Source organism: Lethenteron reissneri, chromosome 18 (genome assembly GCF_015708825.2).
Source record: "Lethenteron reissneri isolate LAM-NWPU_2019-01 chromosome 18, ASM1570882v1, whole genome shotgun sequence".
NCBI classification, from domain to species: domain Eukaryota; kingdom Metazoa; phylum Chordata; class Hyperoartia; order Petromyzontiformes; family Petromyzontidae; genus Lethenteron; species Lethenteron reissneri.
The window spans coordinates 13,172,035-13,188,652 of NC_083796.1; the positions used below are offsets into that span (position 1 = coordinate 13,172,035).

At 43.2% G+C, this 16,618-nt stretch overlaps 1 protein-coding gene across 2 annotated transcripts; it reads right to left on the reverse strand.

Moving 5' to 3' along the window:
• Nucleotides 1-694: 694 nt before the first annotated feature.
• LOC133343885 (dual specificity protein kinase CLK2-like) lies at nucleotides 695-12,146 on the reverse strand. 2 transcript variants are annotated; one of them, XM_061553854.1, is made up of 13 exons: nucleotides 11,998-12,146; nucleotides 8,981-9,153; nucleotides 8,342-8,579; nucleotides 5,847-5,940; nucleotides 4,537-4,603; nucleotides 4,325-4,441; nucleotides 3,950-4,116; nucleotides 3,380-3,474; nucleotides 2,923-3,052; nucleotides 2,711-2,793; nucleotides 2,539-2,618; nucleotides 2,014-2,104; nucleotides 695-1,467 (listed from the first exon to the last, which is right to left on the reverse strand). In XM_061553854.1, the coding sequence occupies exons 2-13, from the start codon at nucleotides 9,151-9,153 to the stop codon at nucleotides 1,282-1,284; spliced, it is 1,521 nt and encodes a 506-aa protein (XP_061409838.1). In that variant the 5' UTR covers nucleotides 11,998-12,146; the 3' UTR covers nucleotides 695-1,281. The 2 variants fall into 2 exon arrangements, with proteins under 2 accessions (XP_061409838.1, XP_061409839.1); XM_061553855.1 differs by lacking the exons at nucleotides 5,847-5,940; nucleotides 8,981-9,153; nucleotides 11,998-12,146 and having other exon boundaries at nucleotides 8,342-8,516.
• Between the last annotated feature and the right edge of the window lie 4,472 nt (nucleotides 12,147-16,618).

A 16,618-nucleotide genomic window follows, 5' to 3' on the forward strand; every position in this document is an offset into this window, starting at 1 on the left:
CATCCAACGAGCCGATGCAAATGTCGGCAACGTTGTGCATCGGCCACAGTTAAATGTAGCTCACGCACAACACTGGGAGAGGGGGGGCATTCACACAGCGATTGTTCGTAAATGTCAAATTTTGGCAGATGACAAGTTTGTAGATAGGACCCTTTTCTGCATTCTTCAATTCGCACGTTTTCTGGAATTCTCTCAAAAGCATGAAATCAACTTATCCGTTGCAGCCTGTGTTGACATGGCAGTCCATTTGGATATGGCAGATATTAGCATTTAATCAGGTTTGCAGAATATAGAGCAGGCATGCCCAATGAACGAATGTCAGAAGCATCCAGCAATAAGTGAAACAAGTTCATTCATAATAAAGGTTGTTGGGTTAGATCGTGCAAGTATGTCGTAACCCTCCACCACCCGACAGCCAATTAGTAAGAGATTTTCACGTAAACAAAACGCCTATTAGTTACTTCAGCCCAACGGTGTGTTGTTTATACTTATGCGATCGAACCCAAAAACCTTTATATTGGTCACGAAAGCCTACTTATTTAATTATTCGTTGGACATTTTACTATTGTAACGTTAACCCGGTTTTCAACAATAGGCTAGATTCATGCATTTGTTCATGATTTTGAATATTGGCCATTAGCCTCAGCCACTGCTATATATGAAAAGTATGACAAAAAGCCACCAATAAAACAGAAACTGTATATCTGCGTTTAATATAAAAGTACATATGTGCAGAGCTCACATTTAAACTATGAGAATGACATATAAATGGCCCAACAAGGCACACATAAATAACTCAGCTCCTCCAGCCTAAATTTGTAGATAACAAAAAAATTACATTTATCTTCTGAACTTACACCAATTATTGCTGGGTTCATTTTACATTTATGTAAAAAAGGTTTTTTTACCCAAACGTAATTAAGCTAGTATGTTATTTACATGATCCGAAAAAAAATCTGAACTGGTATTTCATAGCTTGAATAAATAGAATGGCAAAAGCTTCATTTCACGACAAGCAGTGTTAAAAATAGCTTTTGTCACCGGCTAAATAAAGGAATCTGGGGCAAAAAAAACCCAGCAGCAAAGGCTATTTTGTGACATAACACTGATGCAAAATACAGAAACAAGGAAGGTAATCCATCTAACCAGACCAAGCACCATCATGTAAAAGACAAAACATGTTACTGTCAGGAATTCCAATAAAAATGGACCACACTTGTAACCCTAAAATGCCTCTGTGTGACAAGGTGTGGGTGTCCATTAGCGAGTCGTGGCTTCACATCATCTGCTCAGGTCTCTCGGAGTGTCTCGCCGCACAGCTGAGCGCTGATCCTGTGCGAGCAGGTCAAAAAAAGGGTGCTTAAGAGCTTCCCCCAGCGTGATGCGCTTTGACGGCTCATACTGCAGCATCTTCTCAATCAGGTCAAAGAGCTGGTGGTGCTGGGCATCATCGCACACTACGTATCTCTGCGGGAATAGAAGAGACAAACCCATTAAATAACATGGCAGTTTTAGTTAAGATTATATATTTTTTAAACACTAAATGCAATATTGTACAGCATTGTGCGAGTAACAAATAAAATAAAAAGCCCATCTTCTCTTTCAATGCACAAAAAAAACATCCATCAAGCCGAGGACCTTCAACCAGGATTGTTAGGTTTATCAAGTCAAAATCTACACTCAAAGTAACATTGTTTTATAAATATGGTTATTTACGTAAAAGCCTGTTTCAAACCTTTTTTCAAACAGTGCCAACAGCTATATGAAAAACGTATGAATAACCTAAGTTTCTTAATAACCTTAGACATTTCGGGTACTTTGTATTGATTGCTTAACGAAAACACGTTAATTTTATGACAACCAAAAGGGAAAAAAGATCAGCTCTTGTAAATATTGTAACTAAAATCATGTTCCAATTACATAAAGCTATACAATATTCCCATGATTATAGAAATCATGTTTATTTGCATTCACTGGTAATTAGAATATTAATCCAAGCACAAATAGACTTACCCTCAGTGGTTTGCAATTTTCCCGCACGTATTTTCCAGCAGAACTGTTTTCATCCCAATCCAGATGACCATGGTGGAAGTACTTCTGCTTCCTGTAGTAACAGTCATTAGAGTCAATAGAGCACAAATTTTGTTCCAAGTATTAGAAATGAAAACTCACTTCCAACTGAATCCCAGGATGTATTGCATTCTCGGGTAAAACATTAAGTGACAACTAGTGATGTCTCCACAACTCTAAAGAATTTGCAGTGCATACATTAAGTGACAACTAGTGATGTCTCCACAACTCTAAACAATTTGCAGTGCACATCTAATAATTTGATGTGACCAAGCTATAATTTTGTTTGAATCGTGTCAAATGCTAGTCTACAAAAAGGTGCTATCACGACTGGTGGCTTTTTTTCCCATTAGTAACAAACATTTCTAAGAACACGGTCATCTCATTAACACAGTAATATGCATCGCATATGCGATGCTTGCGCGTTTTCCACAAACTACACGTGATAAAAGTGGTGAAGAAAATTACCTTGTCCTTCTGACCATGCGAGAAGGAATCAGACCCAAGGTCCTCTCCATCATGGCCAAGTGCTCTCTGTTGTCATGAGTCTGCAGAATAAGATAAATTCACATGGTATTGCAATGCATGTAGACACGCAGGCCATGCTCATATGCAACGTGTAATTGTATTTATGTCGCACCTGGAACAAGGTGAACCCCAAATAGAACTCAAAAACAATGCATCCGATGCTCCAGACATCACAAGGCTGCGACCATCCAAGCTCTGTTAATAAAAGACAAAATAACAGTCCTTCATTATAACGCAGAATTAAATCAGCGAGATAAGAGTTGATGTTTGTGCACTACAATAATCAATGTTGACATAAAATATTTACCGGACAACTGAACTCACCCAAGAGGACCTCTGGCGCTCTGTAATGTCTTGTCGACACAATAGTGCTGTGATGTTCATAATCAAAGGTTGCACTTCCAAAGTCCACCACCCGAATGTCTGCATTTCTCACAGTTCTCTCATCCCGCTTCTGTAAATATAAAAACACATTCAAATAAGTGTATAGGTTTAAAAAATGCACACGCTAATCTCATAAGTAATGCACCCATGATGTTAATGTCTCAAAGTGCAGAACGATAAATGTGGTTAGACCGATGTTCAGCAGTTTTATATGCCCCTGCCATGATATAATCATTTTGTTGAATGGTTGTCATGTGTTTCTCGTTATCCACGTCATCAATTACCCATTAATGGTCCTGCATTACTCAGCACCGACTAACAGTGTTTACTGTGTAAAAATGTGCTCGCACTCTTATGTTTAACGTTAACAAATGCACAAATTGCTTAACATACATACTTTTTGTGGGTTGTATTTGATGTCATATTCTGAATCCACAAACAGAATGTTTTCCGGTTTCAGGTCTGTGTGGGTCAATTTGTTGTCGTGTAAAACTGCAAAGGCAAAGAGAACACATTAAAGTATTTTGCAAACTAAATATTTATGGGTCAACCTTCCCGGGATAAGTATTTACAAAGTTTGTATCAATATATTAATTATTTTTAATCTGTCCCCCCCATACTCAAAATGGTGCTCAATGTTACTAATCTCGTTCACATTTACAGAGCAACTTCACAAGATATGTCCAACACGCCATCTACCACTGTAGATGGGCAACACTGAATTTACCACTCAAGTTGGGTAATTTAGCACTCAACCGAAAGGTTCATTTCTACACGATCACAATGCCATCATGCTATATAAACATCCAGATCACTACATCTTTTTCAGCACCTTTGGCAAGTGTTTCTACGTTCAGAAAGTCATTACTTACTCACCGATTGCATAAAAAATACAAATCAAAGCAACCTCGTGTTGACAAACAAATAACACTTGTTTGCCTCAAAGCACGAACGCTCATATATTTACATTTGATAGCGTAGCAGAGTTGGAAGGCCATGAGCCTGACTTGGTGCAGTGGGTATGGCAGGTAGTTGTTCTCCTTGAGGAAATCAAATGTACTCAGGCCGAGCAGCTCAAAAGCAATGCACATGTGCCCATGGTAGTCAAACCAGTCGTACATCTGTACGCACAGACTGCAAAGCACACAAAAGGATTCCGTTTTCAGAAGTGTTTGGCAACAAAAAAGACAGAAAGTTTTGAATAACTAAAAAATTACAAAATATCCGAATGCTTATTTACATTAAAATAGTTAAGCACTTATTGTGCTTTAACATTTAAAAAACGGGCACATAAAAAAAACTATTTTCAAACCTTCATACGAAACGTAAATGAATCACTTACTATTTATTTCGTGGATCCTTCTCATTGATTTTCTCCAAAACATTGATCTCCAGCCGTGCAGCTTCTCTGTATTTGTCTACATTTTTTATTATTTTAAGTGCAATTTTTGCTTTCCCCCTGTAATACAAAACAGAGCACAACTAAGCCATGTGGCACTCTCTTACTCCAGTGAAAAATACAATAAAGTTATTGGTTATACAAACCAAGCTTACCGGTCATGATCGATGCAATGGACCACTTTTCCAAAGGTACCCTCACCTAAGGTACTGATGATCTCATCTAAAAAAAAAAAAACATTTATTTTATGTTTCACATCAAATCATCTGAAAGAAGCATGACGTAACTTATTTTATGCTTGATTTTCTCTTTCAATAAATAACAAATACTGTAAAAATTGCAAACATTCGCGAGGTTCCAGCCAACCGTAATCTGTTAATCGAATAAGATTACTCACTACTGTGCACATTTGGCCAATATGTGCAAATCTGTTGTCATGTCATGCATTTGATACAAGCCAACAACCTTCCCATCATTTCATGCAACTATATAACTATGAAAAAATGTCAAATACGGTGGTTGCTGGATATAAGCACGCCCCTTTTGAGAGCAAAGTCGGATGTGCTTACATCAGAAGTGTCCTTATTCTTAGGTTTTTTCGGTAAAGTCACGTAGGTAAAACATTAAATTTAATAAAAGTAAAATAAAATAAAAATCACGACGTTTCGGAGGCAACACAAGCTTCCAATGTACTTGATACAGCTATCGTGCTGTGACGGTTCCACCTGAAGACGGAAGCTTGTGTTGCCTCCGAAACGTCGTGATTTTTATTTTACTTTTATTAATTTTAATGTTTTACCTACGTGACTTTACCGAAAAAACCTAAGAATATGAATCCTTGCAGTCACGAAAGCTTCAAATCTAGAAGTGTCCTTGTTTCAGAAGTTTCCCACTGCCTCCCCCCCCCCCCCAAGTGTAAGGATGTTGTATACATCAGAGCTGCGCTTCTCTAAGATGCGCTTATATCCAGCAACTACCGTACCTTGATGCAGTGGACTCGTATTAATAAGGGGTAATGGGTTATTAAAGGAAGATATTACATATCCAAGTTTATCACTTGTGAGTAATAAACATCAATGTGGCATTAATATTATATGCCCATTGTCCTGAGGGTGTAATTAATTAATAATAAAAATCTCCCATTAAATAATTTTTATATCTTGGCCAATTTTTGTCACAGGGACCTAAAATAATGGGCGTGTTAATATGTTCATGAATATGCTTTTATCTCAGATGTTCAGGTGTGGACCTTTAGTCGAGTTGACATGGAATGGCTCTGATAAGTGTATTGGACATTGCATTCCTATGATTGTCGCATATATAATCAAGCTTCATTTATCTACCAGATAGCACATATTGTATATTAACTTTAACAGCATATTTAAAGACAGAAGACAACAACTTTTTTGTACATTGGGATCATTATGCAACTAAAGAGCACTAAATGTTACGAAAAACGCTGTACATCTCGCTTGTAGCCAGTCGCCGATCCGATAGATCAGATGGCCATCTTCATCATCTTCCACACTCTTTGCCCTCCTGGTGCTCTGCTTGCTCCGCTGAACCAGGCCGTGCAACATCCAACCCATTCCCGAGGCCACACAATCGGCAGCACGTACGGCCCGGTGTTGGCATCAAAGCACATTTTCAAGGGTGGGTAGCCCGCGAGTTTCCGGTTTGCCAATCATTCGATGTCATATGGTACATGGGATGTAACAATAAGGATATTGCAAGGCACATGTGAAGAAACATCACTATTCCATACACCATTACATACCTTACGTGCTTACAATTAACAGAACAGTGAAATAAATAGCAATCATTAACCAAGATCTTCCATATTACAAAAATTGTATAAGTGTAAAAGCAAATAAAAACAAATAACTGACTAAATAAACAATGTATTTTGTTAATAGTTATAATACATAAAACACCCTCATCTCAGTTTTTTTTTATTCAAAGCTGTTTCATGATTTTATGCCAAAACCTAAGATTGCTTGTTAATGAGTATAAAACATTTGTATGAACCAAATTGAATTGCTTAAGGTCCGTGTGGAACGAATTAAAACATTTTAAAAGGCAGAAATTCCTTAAAGCAGTGGTTCTCAACGTTGGCAGTGTACATTTGTCAAACATATTGATCAAACTGCAAGTGGGCACGATCGCTCCTTCGACTGCCCACTCCAGCAGCGGTCTCAACCATTGGCCATCATTACTTTTAGCGATGTGCGTCCTGCCCAAGCTCACCACTTACTTTCCTTTGGATTCAACAATAAGCATCCCTTTATTGTCCACCACCCTAGCTTAAAAAAAAACACAAAACCATTCTTGGATAGTAGCTTTTATCTTTTGGAAGGAGGCACCTTTGTACCCGTTATTGCCAGGAGGCAGTTTTGGCCAAGTCAACCATCATAGATTAGACGGAGCAGATGCTGCGGATGTTGTTCCAAAGTCAAAAAAATAGAGTGACACTGGCTGTTGGGATGTCCCTCTTCAATGCATAGAGTTTATAACACTCGGTTGAGCGTAGGAAGTAGTGGCCCATTAAACAATGAATTAGGATTTTTTCCTGTACGGTATATCTATGCAAGCAGCCTGTGCCACCCCAGATCTATGGGTTGCGAACCGCTGCCTTAAAGCTTTCAACCTAAAATGGCCAGTTTTTATTACACACCATAAGTGGCCATTGCATAATTGAACATGTTAACTACTATAATTTTATCAATTGGGTTCCGTTGAGTTACATCTTGCAGGCATCTCAATTAGAGCTATTCCCTCCACCACATGAGAAAGTCAAACAAATCGCGTTGTCACACGTGCAAATGTGCTTACAAATAGTTTTGCAAACTAATGATGCTGGTTGTAATCTCGAGTGAACCATCATTGCATACAACTGACAAATTGTTGCTATCTTTTTCAACATGGATGGTTGTTGAAAAACAACATCAACTGACTTTGGCAGGTGGTTCAGGGTTATAGATCTATTTGACATATGCCTACATGACTGAACCCAAAAGAAACCAATTATGAATAGTATTAGTCGTGAAAGCCTTAGTATGGAATTTACTGCAATTTTATAGTTGAATATAGATAAAGTAGTTATGAAAACTGAGTAAGGGTGCAAAGTCCACATATACAAGTTATTTTACCTTACAAATTTAGAATAAGTTACAAAAAATTACGAATTATTTTTCAAATAACAAAATTTACCAAAACAGACAAGATAACTAATGTCTTCAAATTACTTCCAGTTTTTTTTTTAATTAAGGGTTCATTCACAAAAAAACAATTGTAGCAAGCTACATTTCAATGTACATAGAGTCCTAAAGTTGTCAATCCAATGAAGGATGATAGAGCCTTCTTCTTACTGTGCGGTCAATATAATAAGTTATTTGACCATACTTCACCATGTTTGGTCAATGCAGGTTGAAGGCAGGAGCATTGATATGGCAACATAGAAGTATAGTGCAACAACTGGTTTTGCTGCACCTATTCTGCCCACCATTGAGCCCCACATCCTGTAACAACCTGTCATGCATGGTGGTCACCCATCCAAGCATTCTTTAGTCCAATACCTGGTTTTGCTTCCAAGATCTGATGAGATCGGGCACATTCCAGGTGATTTGATCAAAGGCATAATTTTGCCAATACTTTAAGAGCAAACAAACACATTTCACTCGACTATTTCGAGGTAATTAAATGTGACTAAAATAGAACGCAAAGCCACCATGAGCTGCACACTTGAAGGCCACAGTGGAAATTAAAAACATCCCTCTTCATTAAATCTATATAAAAAACACACTAGTTTCGCTTTTTCATTGTGTTCGTGTCTGTAACAAGAGAACAAGCAGTCGAACTCACATCGACTGAACCCTCGTGAAAAAATATCTAAGGCATGCTACCTGAACAAAGCGAGCATCTACATTGAACATAGCAAAGACGGTTCGAGAAAGTACTCACCGAGGAGGAGCGACTGTACGAGCGTGTGCGATGTCTTCTCCTCCTCAGCCGTCGCCGGCTGCTGCGGTAGCTCTCGTCGTGATCGTAATCACGAGAGCGGTGACGATAATCGAATGACTGAGGGGGTAAATTGAAGGCCTCTTCGTAGAAACCCTCACCTCTATCCCTTACATAGTCCCCTCTGTAGTCAGCGTAGTATCTGTCGTCATACATTCTCTGCTCGCATGAACGAACATAGCTGAAAGAGAAGAATTGTGTCACTTATATAAAGTCACCCAGCGGTGGCACTTTGCTTCAAGAACTCAGTTCACAATCAGAAGGTTGTGAATTAGAATTGTTATTAATCCTTCCAGATAAAATAGCGCTTTGCAGGAAGTCAAGAGCAGATGACATATGAACATGCTGGGAATGTATAATGTTTACTGCTTCAGGTATCCAAATGAAAACCACTAATAGAATTATTGCCCATGATAGAAACATGGTATAACATAACATTCCTGCAGGAATCACCCAGCACTAACGTTTACGAAAAGGAACGTGACTGGAGAGCACAACATTCATACAATCGCCACTATATTAGGACTCTGAGAAATTGTGAAAGTTGCTACACAAACTGGTTAAGACAGCAAAATGTTTTACCTGAAAGAACGCTGCGATTTTGTGTAGCAGCTGTCATTACGATTGCGTCTTGGAGAATGCTCCCTGCTACTGGATTTCCTCCGATGCCTCTTGCGGCTGCTGTAATCGTCTCTGTATCTGTAACTGTCTCTGCTGCCTCGGTCCGATGACCGAAACCTTTTCGGGTGAGGCATCTTAAACAAATAAAAAAAACACATCATTAGCCATATACAGTACAGCCCACATTCCACATCGCTTGTCAAGTGTTCATCAGAGCGCAACCTGCCAGGGACAAGTTAGCCTATGGTACCTATGAAATCAACACTGCTTAACTGATGAAGACTGGCATATGGTACCAATGAAATCAACATTTCTTAACTGATGAAGACTGCCACCCACGAATGTATATTTAGATTGTCCAGCACTGGCTCAGGGATGCAAACAGAAACGAGCACCATGCGACACATTTGCGCGCACAAGGACATCGTTAATGCATCATCTGTATTTAGAGTGTATTGGAACATTTTTTTTTAAGCGTACAACTTTTGAAAATTAGTGGAATGTACAAGACAAACTTTCCAAGGTAAAAGAAAAACAGTTTTTCTTTACCGGTATTACTTTAGTTTCAATGAGTGGCGGCAAGGTCTATTACGCAGGATTCTAAAAAGGAAAGCCTCGTAATCAGAAGCACGTGATCTTGCAAGAAAAACAGAGGTCATGACGTGGCTTCTAGTAGAGACTTTAAGATACCCTTGTATTTAGTTACATCATAAATCACAAGTTCGTGTAAAACTGTGTAAACAACAACTGCCTTTATGCAGCATGCTATTCAAAAGCAGTTGTATGTCACTCAAAGCTCCACGAAGGTGGTGAAATCATCACACGTAGGCGTCAGTGAAAATGTAATAAAAAAAGAAAACCATTAGGAGTTCTTGCATAAGGTTGTACATGGCCGATGAGTAGACTTGAATGCATATGTATAAGCAATGTTAAAAAAAATAAGGATGGAGATATGGGCAACGCTGATCAGCATATAACTGCACAGACCAGAAGAGCTGAATAGGGCCAAATGTCCTGAACGGCAACTCAGTATTTAGCAGCGGGTGCGGTGTAGATTGGCCACGATGCTATTCAGAACATGTTCTCTTTGGGAAACCGCAAGCTGCGAGAACATTTGATACCCGAGGTATGAATCAAGGTTGGACATGCCAAAACAGTTCTACAATGCATGCAATTTAAAGTAGGGCCCTTAGAATGGCTGGGGAAGCAGATTGAGTTTGTTGTTGAGGTTAGCAAAACAGGCGAGGCAAAGTGATGCCAGTAAAGTGGGGACAACTATGGCAGAAGTGTGGATAATTTGAATTTTAAGTGTAGAAGTGATATAAGATCCTATCAATGTTCAGATATGTCCACACTGAACTAGTACGCGGTTCCCACTAACCATAGAAAAAAACCCTTGGAAGTAAATTCAAAGCGCTTCCCCGCTCAAATTAGCATGTCATGCTAATTAATATACGCCAACAGCTGGAATTCAGCAGATTTCACATTTATGAGATGCAACATCTCCATCAGACAACCAGTTTAATTCCCACAGCGTGGCACTCACTTTATCGACCCCAGGAAGATGATTATGATGGGTTGCATCAACCCACAATTCGGCTTTACGTTTTTCTCAACATTCCCAGTGTGCGGCTTTGCCTTCAAGCACCACGTGGGCAAATGGCGGCATACAAAAGTTGGGCATTTAAACAAAACTCCCCCCCCTACACCAGCATTGCAAGTTTGGTATAATAGGAGGGTGTTTTGGGTTAGATCTCGTAAATGTGTTGTTAAACCCGTCACCACCCATTTATAATTAAGCGACATAAGCCAAAAAAATCCCCTCTATTGTGGATATTGGTCGCGAAAGCCTACGTGTTAAATTAAGTTTCGCATGTTGTGTGGTTATCGTGCCACATCTAACCCAGTACAATGACACCGATAAGGCAATGGAATATTCGAGAACTTCAGAGTACCACTGATTTGACGGGCCAACTTGTGAAGGCGACAAACAATTGATATGTAAACAATTCTGGAGTAAATATAATTACGTTGTGTTTTTACTGACGAGCGAGAAGTTTCCCGAGTTACACAACAGCTCTCAGTGCTTCCTCTTCATACCCCCAACAATCCTCTGCCATATTTGCCCCAATTAAGTGACAAGCGACGTCAACACGGTGCTTGTGCCAAGCTAGGTGCACCTCGAGGCCACTTGGGCAAAGTGTTATGAGATTAATGTTCGAGATGATTGGCAGATGGACAAACCAATGCTGTGTTTGGTGGCGAGAGACCATTGGCAGTTGTGAGCCTCGCTCCTTTACCAACGGACCACTACGAATTACAACCACCACCATCCACGCCACGACCACCACCAACCACCTCATCATCACCACCATCAACCATAATTATCACATCAACCATAATTATCACATCAACCACAGCCATCGCCACCCTCCCCAAAAGACGTCGTGTGCCATGGCGCGCTAAGCAAAACGGCCATAACGTGAACCAACTACAGCAGGACACGGATGAGAGGGGAGAGAGGATGCCGTGGCGAGGGCCTTCACCCAGCAGGCTTCACCCAGGAGGGTATCGACCGCGACCCGATGGATGACCGCGACCGGCCCCACAACAGTTCCATCATCACAGCAGCAGCAGCAATCCGCCCTCCTTTCTACAACCGCAGTTTAAACGGGGAGCGGCAGCAGCCTTGCCAAAACCATGGCGACGGCCGTTTTAGTTAATGGTTTATAAAAAAAATGTTTCCGTTGAGGTTTAAGAATTTAACATTTAAATTTTCGGGCGGCGGAGAAGGGCGACAGGGCGAGGAGATCCCGCCCGCTACAACCGCCGCCATCTTTTAGTTCTAAGGGCGCTGCGACGTCTCTCGGTTTTTATTTAAAATAAAATTCCCTCCTCCTCATACGCATTGAATTAAAGACATCGGCGCGCAGCGCACGATAGGCCGTCGTCTACGGGTAACCTCAGCGGCCGCTCACCTTGTGCGCCGCAACGCCCGTGTGCTTGTCCCAAAGGAAGTCCGTCGTGGTGGTGGTGGTGGAGGTGGCCGCCGCTGCCGCGAACGTCGCCGTTGATCGTCAGAGCCGTTCGAGAAAATGGCGGCGGCGCGTGACGTCACGAGCCGCGCGCGCGTGACGTCACCGCTCGCGGGGAGGGGGGTTGGAGGGGGCGGTTGGAGGGAGGGGGGGGTTGGAGGGAGGGGGGGGTTGGAGGGAGGGGGGGGGTTGGAGGGAGGGGGGGGGGTTGGAGGGAGGGGGGGGGTTGGAGGGAGGGGGTTGGAGGGAGGGGGGGTTGGAGGGAGGGGGCGGTTGGAGGGAGGGGGGTTGGAGGGAGGGGGGGTGTTGGAGGGAGGGGGGGTTGGAGGGAGGGGGCGGTTGGAGGGAGGGGGGTTGGAGGGAGGGGGAGGTTGGAGGGAGGGGAGCTTGGAGGGGGGGTTGGAGGGAGGGGGGGGTTGGAGGGAGGGGGGGGTTGGAGGGAGGGGGGTTGTTGGAGGGATGGGGGGTTGGAGGGAGGGGGAGGTTGGATGGAGGGGGGCTTGGAGGGGGGGTTGGAGGGAGGGGGGGTTGGAGGGAGGGGGCGGTTGGAGGGAGGGGGGTTGGAGGGAGGGGGGTTGGAGGGAGGGGGGGTGTTGGAGGGATGGAGGGTTGGAGGGAGGGGGGGTTGGAGGGAGGGGTTGGAGGGAGGGGTTGGAGGGGGAGGTTGGAGGGAGGGGGGCTTGGAGGGGGGGGTTGGAGGGAGGGGGGGGTTGGAGGGAGGGGGGGGGTTGGAGGGGGGGGTTGGAGGAGGGGGGGGTTGGAGGGAGGGGGGGTTGGAGGGAGGGGGGGTTGGAGGGAGGGGGGGTTGGAGGGAGGGGGGGGTGGAGGGGAGGGGGGGTGGGAGGGAGGGGGGGGTTGGAGGGAGGGGAGGTTGGAGGGAGGGGGGGGTTGGAGGGAGGGGGGGTTGGAGGGAGGGGGGGTTGGAGGGAGGGGGGTGGAGGGAGGGGGGGTTGGAGGGAGGGGGGGGTTGGAGGGAGGGGGGGTTGGGGGGAAGGGGAGGGGGTTTGGAGTGAGGGGGGGTTGGGTAGGTTGGAGGGAGGGGGGGGTTGGAGGGATGGGGGGTTGGAGGGAGGGGGGGTGTTGGAGGGAGGGGGGGGTTGGAGGGAGGGGGGGTTGGAGGGATGGGGGGTTGGAGGGAGGGGGGGTGTTGGAGGGACGGGGGGGTTGGAGGGAGGGGGGGTTGGAGGGAGGGGGGGTTGGAGGGAGGGGGTTGGAGGGAGGGGGGGTTGGAGGGAGGGGGGTTGGAGGGATGGGGGGTTGGAGGGAGGGGGGGTGTTGGAGGGAGGGGGGGGTTGGAGGGAGGGGGGTTGGAGGGAGGGGGGTTGGAGGGAGGGGGGGTTGGAGGAAGGGGGGGGGGGTTGGAGGGAGGGGGTTGGTGGGAGGGGGTGAAGCTGTGATAGCGCCAAAATAATAAACAACAACAAAGTTATTCTTGGTTATTTCGTTAAAGTCACGTAGAAGAGAAACAATTAAATAATAAAAATATAAAACAATAAAATTCTCACGACGTTTAGACTGAAACACAAGCAATCGTCATCAGGTGTGAACAACACAGCAAGAAAATTAGAAAAAAGTGGCGGTTTTTCAAATGTTCTTGCTGTTTTTTTCACACCTGATGATGATTGCTTGTGTTGCAGTCGAAACGTCGTGATCATTTTATTGTTTTATATTTTTATTATTTAATTGTTTCCCTTCTACGTGACTTTACCGAAAGAACCAAGAATATGAATCCCTGCAGTCACACAAGCTTTAAATCAAAAGAACAAAGTTATTTAATCTTGATTTGAAGCTTTCGTGACTGCAGGAATCCATACTCTTTGGTTCTTTCGCTAAAGTCACGTAGGTAGAAATACAATAAAATAAATCACGACGTTTCGGGCGCAACACAAGCGTCCGCCAACAGGTGGGACAACCACAGCAAGAAACAATTGCTGAAGTGGGCAAAAGGGCTGCTGTAACAAGAGGCCATATAGGTAAGAGAGGGGGCAAGGAGCCAGGGAGGAGAGATAGAGAGGGGGGAGTGGACTGCTGCAAGCTAGAGGGATTACAGGGCGAGCAAGAGCACGACAAAGTGATGCTAATGTGAGAAAATCAGCATGTCAATGGTACGGGATGCTGCAATGAAGGTTGATCTTCATTCATATTCTTAGGTTTTTTCGGTAAAGTCACGTAGGTAAAACATCAAAATTTATGAAAATAAAATAAAACAAAAATCACGACGTTTCGGAGGCAACACAAGTCTCCGTCATCAGGTGGGACCGTCACAGCCGAATTAGCTGCATCACTTGATGCAGCTAATTCGGTCCCACCTGATGACGGAGACTTGTGTTGCCTCCGAAACGTCGTGATTTTTGTTTTATTTTATTTTATTTTCGTTAATTTTGATGTTTTACCTACGTGACTTTACCGAAAAAACCTAAGAATATGAATCCTTGCAGTCACGAAAGCTTCAAATCTAGAATTGATCTTCATTGGCCGTGCGAAATCGTGATCGCCAATCGTCATTGCGCACCGCGGGCAGTAGGTGGCAGCAATGGCGGACAGCGCCAGTCCACGCGGGGTGGTTTGGCAGCAGGAAGCCTCCAGTGGGCAGCAGACGCTGAGTTGGTGGCAACGCGACCACTCAGCTTCAGAGTCGGTGCCGGATTATCCCAGTAGCAAAAATTAACCCGTAAAAACAAAGTTTTTCACTATAAATCCTTTATATGCGTGGCGGCTAGAGTTCTCTCGTCCTCTGGCTTGAGATGGCTGCCACCTATGGGTCAGATGATTGCCTGCCACCATTAAGCAATTGGTAATTAAATATAATTATTTTTTCCTAAAAAGTGTAAAATTTTGGAAATAAAGTTTCACGAAAATAAATTGTCACGCACAACGAGTCTGTGTGCAAAATGTCAGCTCGATTGGATCACGGAAAGTGGGTTAAAAAACGACCGAAAGATTTGCACGGTCGTAAGCGCGCAAGCAAGCAAGCAAGTGAACTTAATATAAAGGATTAAAAAATAGCCACATATGTAGTAGCTACGGGCCCCGCACTTTCAAGGGCCCCGCAATAAATGTTTTCAAGCTATCAATTCCGGTTCAGTGATTCTGCACTTGCTCTATTACCATAGTACTACACTACCTTGAACTTTTTTTTAGGAACGACTGGGTGTTAAAAGTTAGCGATTTGTAGTTTTATCTGGCTGTATAGCAAATGAAAAAATACAATTACTTTACTGTGCAAGTAAAACATATGTGTTTTAATATTTACGTGTTTTTTATTTAGAGCCCCTTTATAACATATGCTACAGGCCCCGCACTAGCTTAATCCGGCACTGCTCAGAGTGAAGGTCATCAACATCAGCAGCAGCGACAAACAAAAGCAACAGAAATATGGAAAATTAGTTGATGAAAATGCGTTGTCAGCGGTAAACAAACACAAATAGCACTAACTGAAGACTTTTGTCAAGAATACCGCCTTTAGAGAAAAAAATAATTACTATAGACGACGTTCCGGGCAATGGCTTTTGAGATAGGGCCATTGCCCAAAACGTCGGCTGCTTACTCAAGAACCCCATTGTGGGGCAGGCGGTTGACAACACGTCTCGTGCAGTACAACACAATTTGAAAACACGATCTAAGTATAACCTCTGTACACATAGAGGCAGGCAGGCAGTCGTGGATTTGAGCCCGGATTTAAACAAGGGCAGGGAATCTACATCATACGCACGACTGTTAGAAGAGAATTCCAAACCATAGGGGCAACAGAGGTTACTTATAGAGCTCCGCATGCAATACCAGCATCTAATAATATTATATACTCTTGATACATATTTGCTCGTCTATAAAGTAACTTGCATGCATAACTCAAGAGTCCGTGTCTCGTCGCTACCCTTATCCTCATTCTTCCCCTTTCTGGATGATCCCCGACCTGACAGTGTTCTTCATTTTAACACGTAGGCTTTCGCGACCAGTATCATTCATAATAAAAATTTTTGGGTTAGATCGCGTTATTATAAATGTGTCACAACCCTCCACCACCCAACATGGCCATCGGAAGCAGGTGGATGGCTTCACTATTCTGGCAAATCGGCCGAATATGCTGGATGTAATTAGCAGCGAAACGTCGTGCTCAAATTCTAAATGTTGTGGACTCACTCTTCAAACACACCGGTGGGCTGAAGAAGTAACTAACTGGCGTTCTCATCTTGATGTATAGCTAACTAACTGGCGTTTTGTTAACGCGACATATTTTTTACTGATTGGTCGTGTCGGGTAGTGGAAGGTTGCAACACATTTATAATAACGCGATCTAACCCAAAAACCTTTATTATGAGTAGTAATAGATTTTTACCCTTTCAACTGGTACAAAAACTGACACCTTTATACAAGGCATCATGTTTGCAATAACCACAACACAAGCAGTCAAAATGTAAACAAAAAGAAACAACTCTGATAATGATATGCACTGTCCTTGAAGTTGATTGGTCCACACCCGAGACAGCTTTTCTTAGAGCCTAGTCTCCATTGGTGTTGGGCTATGAGTGTTCTTCATAGTGCGGCCCCGACAATACACAACATG